General features: G+C 37.2%; 1 protein-coding gene across 1 annotated transcript; it reads right to left on the bottom strand.

Annotated features, from left to right (window-relative positions):
* Nucleotides 1-2,116: 2,116 nt before the first annotated feature.
* On the bottom strand, nt 2,117-3,040 carry LOC139123738 (sulfotransferase 1E1-like). Its single transcript, XM_070689893.1, has one exon. It carries the CDS (start codon nt 3,038-3,040, stop codon nt 2,117-2,119), a length of 924 nt encoding a protein of 307 aa, XP_070545994.1.
* Between the last annotated feature and the right edge of the window lie 4,316 nt (nt 3,041-7,356).

The following is a 7,356-nucleotide window of genomic DNA, read 5'->3' as shown; positions in this document are numbered from 1 at the left end:
TCATTTCGTAGTTGCTGAAGACATCGAAAATAGTTTGTAGTTTTCAACGTGGAATTATCATATCCAGGACATATCTAATGTGATGTTCGTCAGCGTGTCATTCTGAGTCCAACTTTATTCTTAGTATCTGCAAAAATAGGCGATAGATGGACGCTTCTTGGCTATCTTTAGAATGAATGCATATCAATGAGTTGTTAATTTTAACTGTCAATGTTATTTCAGTTTGCTTTAGATAACGGCATGGATATAGAGAATATCAATATATATCTGCCCATGATGTGGTCAAACATATCGAGTTTAATTTAGACTCTTGGGGGTTCAATCATATTGATGACTTGTAAATGTACAAAACAAAATCGGAAGATGTAAATACTCTATCATACCACTACCGTCCATCAGACTGTTAGGGTGTAGGGTTTCTATGGATCATATTAAATATTGAAACCCAAAAGAGGGTCTATGTGCCTCGAGGTTACATAGTCCCTTATTTGGGCTATAACGTTTTTATTACAGGCCTCGCCTGCATAGTTTTCACTAAAATGTTTAAGGTTTGTTGGCAAATGACAATCATATGCTTTATTTCCGTTTTGGACAAAAATTGTTAAACATGGAACGATTTTGATTATCGAATGGTGGATCGATATATTAAGCCGGGTTATCAAATGCTTTATTACACAATTTAAAAAAAAACAGGATTTCCTAAGTCAAACACATAACGTGACCATTTTCAAATTCCAAAGTTGTAAAGTTGAAAATAGTTCCGGTTCACTTTTAGTCAACTTATGACTATGCGGCCCGTGACGTCATCAATGACTTAACATTGAATTCAGTGCGTGACCTTCGCTATAAGAGGTATGTAATAAATGTTAATTTTTGGCATTTTGTATCAATCCAGTTTGATGACACAAAATGTAAAAGTGATTACTTGCCGTTGATATGCTAATGTTTCACCCAATTAGATATGAAGTATAACACAAAAGTCTTTCCACATTAATTTTTACTGGAATGTTCCAGTCATGTCAAAGATATAATGTATGTCAACAAAGTCAACACCATATCTATCGCGTCCAGCACTGAACTAGTATTAACTTAACGAAGACTTAAGGGCGAATGAAGAGACGTACAGGCGACATCAACAAGGATACAACTTCTCTGATATCTTTGGACATCTCAATGTTAGTTTCAGCTGATATTCTCCCTGTCCTGTTTTAATGTTGCCACTTTTGTTCAGAGATTACAAGTCTTCTAGAAGGGCGGCACCTCGGGGACAGATATTTAGACTCTCAAACTTTTACAATTCTCTTCTGATATACCACATATGGGGGTTCATTTTAAAGGTCTTGTTGTAAGAAAACTTTTCACCGGCTTTGTTTTTCGAAATTCAATTTTTTTCTTTCTCTCCATATAGTCAACACAGCGATGCCGGCCATTTTGAATTTTAAATATCGGTGAATCTTGGGTAATTTGTTTCTCTAGTACCAAAATTTGCAGGATGACCCCCGATTTCTATTCTTGATTTGGTAAGAGAATGGTTGAAATATTCCTTAGGGAAAGCTTGAGCAAAATTAAGTTTAAGTCTTTCACTTTCGAGGCGCACACTACCTTAATTAAGATGAATTAGAGCAAAAAGTTTCATCAAGTATTAAAGACCACAACAATTATTGAAGTGATTATTCCAGTTGCTTTAATATCATAACAAAAACTGGCACTTTCAAACCCTTATATGTGAATGTAATTTACACCAACAAAGTCCTAATTATTAAAATTAAATCAACTGAAGTGACCCTAAACTATGAAAAGCCCCCGAAAAAAAGATGAACATTAGACGATACCCAACGTTTTCACAAAACTTTGTTAAACCTGTTAAACTTAATTACATTTCAAAGCAAGCTAATTGTACCTTTTCTTAATCAAACCGCCCTTGTTTTTCTTCATAAACATGGTTTTTCTATATATTTTTTTTATTTTGACCTGTGTCACAACCAAAGAGAGTATGAAAGTTAATAAACATTGCTAAACATCAAAACAACTTTAAATTAAAAAACAGAAACGTAACTTCCGTCTACAGTTGATTGTCTATATGGTAATGAAGGGGTCAACGCCTATTTTCATATTTTCATTCATTAGAAGTGTCGTACACGAATTTCAATCCATGTTGTTCGGCTCTTTGTGTGATTTCTGCGTCAAACAGTTCGTTTTGTGCTACGGTGAAGTGGTTCTTCCAGTCGCCTACTTGGCCTTTGCGTAGATGTCGCTTCTCACTGCAAGATGAATTACCGTCCCCAAAAGGTGAATATTTCTGGTAAAACTCCTGACCCTTACGCATCGAAGTAAAGGTACAACGTTCAGTCACATTATCAAGTTCTTCCTTCGTCTTCGGACAATCAAGAAAATCAGCAACGGTGGCCAGGACGGACCTTAGGTCTTTTTTCATGTCCTCGAATCGCACATGCAATACGTTGTCTTTCAGTCCATACCGATTCCATCCGACCACATTTTCCAGCCATGATCCAAAGCGTACCTTGCCTTCCATAAACGCAATGACCCATTCATCCCATGTGAAATCCATTCCATGCTCTCCCAACGTCTTTTGGAAAAGATACTCTGATACACAAACATCCTTCGGATTCCTGGACACGCAGATGACTTTACACTTCTTCTCTCCCTCGATCCACTTGCGTGGAAGAAACTGGGGTGGTAGGTGAAAATACAGCAACCTTGGTGACGGCATTTCATGGAAAAACTTCTTCACTGCTTTTACACGTTCAGCATAGGAACCAGACAGGTGGGTATCGTCTTCGTACAGCATATCGATGCGAACTGATCTCTCCGTTTGAGGTAGGATTAAATTCAGGTCAGTTTTTAGGCTACTTACTGCCTTCAACATCCAATACGTTCCCGATTTAGGGTACGTTACGACGACTATGTCATCTGGCCTGATGTCCCACTCGTCTATTGCTTGGCTTTCAAAAAGTTGCTTGTTGTAGAAAGCGTCTGAAAAGTAGAGCCGATTGTAGAAAAACCAAGACTGCTTTGCCATACTGTAGTTTCCTGGGCGTGGGCTTTCTTAATGGTCTGTGTTAGTTCACGGTTACAGAACCGAATATAGAATATACCGGGTCCCTACGCTTTCCGCCTTTATATTGTGTACAAGACTATAATTAGGTGAAGGTTACTATTGGCCACTCCCAGTGGCAAATCAATTACTAGACTTCAAATCCTCTTTACAAAATATTACCATATGTTGGCCCATTTGAAGCCCAAACTGCCAATGATAAATAATTGTGAATTTGAAAGTTCAAAGGTAATCCAGACTTTCTAAATTTATTAATAGTTATTACGCTTCATACAATACGGGACGGTTTCAGAGATACCTTTGCACTTAAATTTGAAAATACCTAATTATCGCAAGTAATTTACTTGTGAAATGAACCTTCAAGGGGCGATTCAAGATCTCAGGAGTCTTTTATCATTGGCTTCTTCGCCTCATCAAACGTCTGTCAGTTTCAGAGTTACATCTGCATTATCGATGTCAGAGTTCCAACGGTTAAACATCATCCTTGAACTCAAAAAAATTGACAACTTCGTCTGAAAAGTTCTTCTTTTTGTTCCGTGATCTATTGTTTGGAACTCGAGAGAGCGGTTTGCATGCGACTGGAATCGCTTCATTCTCCACGACAACTTGGCTGGTCCCCGCCTCAGTGACACGTGCTACTTGTCTGGTCACTTGAGACGCAGTGATCAGCGAACACGACAGCGTTCTTATCGGCGCGTCTTTCCCACAATTCTTTGCGCTGTGGTCGATAATTATTCAGCAAACCCGCGCTAAGAACTCTGGTTCCGAGAGTCGAATGGAATCGTGTATAGCCGATTTGCTCCGACAATAGTTCCCACGATGTCATCTCATCTAGTCTGTCAGAATTCTTCATATGCGCGGTTGAAAAGATGTAATTTCTTCGAAAAATCGAAAAGACGTTATCATGGTCCCTGCTTGAGGGCGTAAACGAATAAAACATTTTAAAACAGTATGCAGCATATATTTCTTTGTTGCAAAGTTTGAAATATGTGATGCTATACACTAAATGTATTTAGTATGCCATTTTTTATTGAAAGCAAGAATACGTTCCTGCAGCTGCAGTTCCAAATATGAACAAGTACAAAATGCGATATATGTTTTAATGGCTACTATGTACGAATAGCGTAATACACAAAATATCAATGAAGACTTTTCCTTCTAACAGAGAATAGTCAACTTAATGAAGAAAACACAGTCGTTTGGTGGGCTATTCAGCTCTGGGACTACTCGCCCCATAGACGAATGTACAGAAGCGGGAAACACCCCGCTTCTGTGCACTCGTCTATTGGGTGAATATAGTCCCAGAGCTGAATAGCCCACCAAGGGACTGTGGAAGAAAATCATCAGATTGACACCAGTCTGCCCAGAGATATGCACCCTCTATGGCCGTCTTCAGAAATTATGCCTGTCATATTCGGCTGTTAGTTTTAAACATCACTGTTATTTCAGTTTGCTTTGCATAACGACACAGACATAAAGAATACATATCTGTCAATGATGCTATTAAACACGATGAGTTTAACTGATGATCTTGAGCTTATTATACTGATGACGTGTAAATTTAGAACACCAATCGGTCGATGCAAATACTCAATTAGACTATCACTATCACTGCCATCAGAATTATATTTGGTGGATATTTGTCACGTGTATCAACACATGTTTAGACAATTTTGAATCTATTGGCGACAAATTTAGAGATTATACTCATAACACTAACTTTCGGAAAAGTCGCTCGATTGGATATGCAGTATAACACTGAATATTGTACAGAAATTCACGTCACTGGAGTGTTCCAGTCATGTCGAAGTTCCCATAAAAATCAATTTACTGAACAGAATTGTCAACGCAAGAGAAGAGCAGAAAATACTGCATACAATCCAAATAGAGAAATTCGGGGAGCATTTTCAAAGAGCTGCGAATAACAAAAATTATCGCCCGAAAATGATATACCTTTATAGTAAATCCATTAATAGCGCGTACAAACACATAACATTACGTTGTGACAGGGCCCGCCTTTTTCTCCTACTTTGCTTTTTTAATCGCTGTTTTAGCTTCGTCGGTGATTTCTTGGTGTTCCGGGTGGTTCTAAGGTCAAAGGACATTGGTAAGGAACATACTGTTGTTGGTCGCTGTTTCTGAAGTTGCTTCTTGAACGGATGATTTTGAAAACCATCAAGACTTGGTCCACGCCTACGTTACAATATGGTACGTCACCATAAACTAGACAAATACAGGTGTATCTATAAGATGGAACCAAGAAAGTGAGACAGAAGGAGGAAGGCGAAAGGACAAACCTTGTTTTCAAACCATAATTATAGGATATTTTCTGACTTTCAATGAAGTCTCTGTCACAGTGACATTTTGATACTTTCGCTGATGTAAATTACTTTCAGTGAATTAATTTCAGTTAAACTATTTTAGTAAGCTTCACTGAAACCTGGCTCAAATACAATGAAAAAGAATCTCACTTAGATATTAAGAGGTTAAATTTTGTCAGAAGTGATACATTGGAACTATCCGGTCAGAAGAGATATGGAGGTGCTTGTGTCGATATCAAAGAAGCCTGATGTAACCAATAATAATGTCGCTATCAAAAACAGTACTATTGAACACATTGCATATCCCACCAAGTGCTACTGCTGCTGATGAGATCAGCAGTAGTATTCATTGTTGACATTTTTGGCTCCTGGTGCTTCTCACATCATGAATGACAATTTCAATTACTGCAGGCCGACGACAGCTTGCATCAATTGCCATAGATTTGCATACTTAATTAAATATAGACACTTGTCTTTCACGATGGATGTGACCTGTTTGGCCATCTACATGTAAATAACTTATGCCTATAATACTGCTGTTATTTTTAACCTGTCATTGTTATTTTAGTTTGATAAAAGATGGATATGAGAAATATGTCTCTGCCAATGATGCCATCAAACACGCGAAGTTGAATTTCTAACTGAACAGTCTATTTTCAGCATCGTTGATTTTCGTCATCAACGAGAGAAAAAAGACGTACCAGTCACACCGCTCATAATTTCGACGCTCAGGAATTTGTGTCTTGAATTTGATGACAAATCCACAAAAGACATGACCTAAGAAAATCAATCAGAATATAGAAATACTTTGTATCACAAAATCGTCCAGCACCAGATCTTTTTTGGATTTCTGTGCATTTCACATGTAGCATCTTTTGATTTCAAGGATTTGAACAGTTAACATGACTCAAAGCAATACTATTTTGCTGCAACATTACTCCATATGGTATTCGTTATAACACTAAAAGTCTTGACGTACATAGATTCACATAAATTTAGTGTTCCCATTTATATGTCAAAGTTATCATAGAACACGAATATCAAGGTATGGCTAGAGCGGAGGACACCATCTTCCAGTTTGTCTGAAGAATTGGTTTTATATGTGTAAACTGTAGCCAAGTAGGCAATTTCATATATTCTGGCCTTTTTAAGTCAATTAGAGCTGTTGGTATTTTTGTGTGTTTGTTTGTTTAGTGAGGTAGTTAGTTAGTTAGCTGGTTAGTTTGATAGTCTGTTCATTAGTTATTAGTTAGTTCATAGACCGTTTTTAAGGTCTATGGTTAGTTATTTACTTACTTACTTACTTACCAGACATTACTTACAAAGTGCCATCCTCACAGCAGTATACACCCATTTCCTATATTGCAATCTCAGACCAAATATTTAACTTTAAAAACATGCCTAAAACTTAATAATCAAGATGGTTAAACCATTTAAAAATTGTTAATTGGCTCTATTTTAATTTTGATTGGTTGGCCGAAATATACCACGGATTAATATGTTTCTATAATACGTTTCTATAATAAAAGGAAAATTAGCTGCACTATTGATAATATTTTCATTAATACATTTTCTCTTTTTTCCCCGGTAGAATATAGAAAGACAAAGTCTTAGCTCTATTGAGACAATGTTATAACCGGCAAATGCACTCTTCTAGGTCTAGAATGCATTGGTCAACAGCAACACTTGTCATGACATACATATGAGACAATATTGACAACAGTTGAATACAAAGGGATTTCGACGTTATTTTGATATAGACCAAAAATGTTAAAAGTGGTAAAAATACAACAAAATAACACCTTCTTTAGGTTGGATGCATCACGTATCTAACATTTTCTGAACAAACACACAGTCCTTCTAAACACTTAGAGCAAGTTGTTTTCGTATATTCGTCACCATCTGAGCACAATGATTCTTTTCGTCTGCGGAATCAGTGACGACAGGAAATTTACCCGA

Source organism: Ptychodera flava, assembly GCF_041260155.1.
Source record: "Ptychodera flava strain L36383 chromosome 23 unlocalized genomic scaffold, AS_Pfla_20210202 Scaffold_23__1_contigs__length_28996876_pilon, whole genome shotgun sequence".
NCBI lineage: Eukaryota > Metazoa > Hemichordata > Enteropneusta > Ptychoderidae > Ptychodera > Ptychodera flava.
The sequence above is the reverse complement of the archived record's forward strand: the minus strand, read 5'-3'. Positions and strand labels throughout refer to the sequence as shown.

Bases quoted from the DNA above. Each gene is read 5' to 3' on its own strand.
- LOC139123738 (XM_070689893.1), bottom strand. From the start codon at position 3,040: ATGGCAAAGCAGTCTTGGTTTTTCTACAATCGGCTCTACTTTTCAGAC.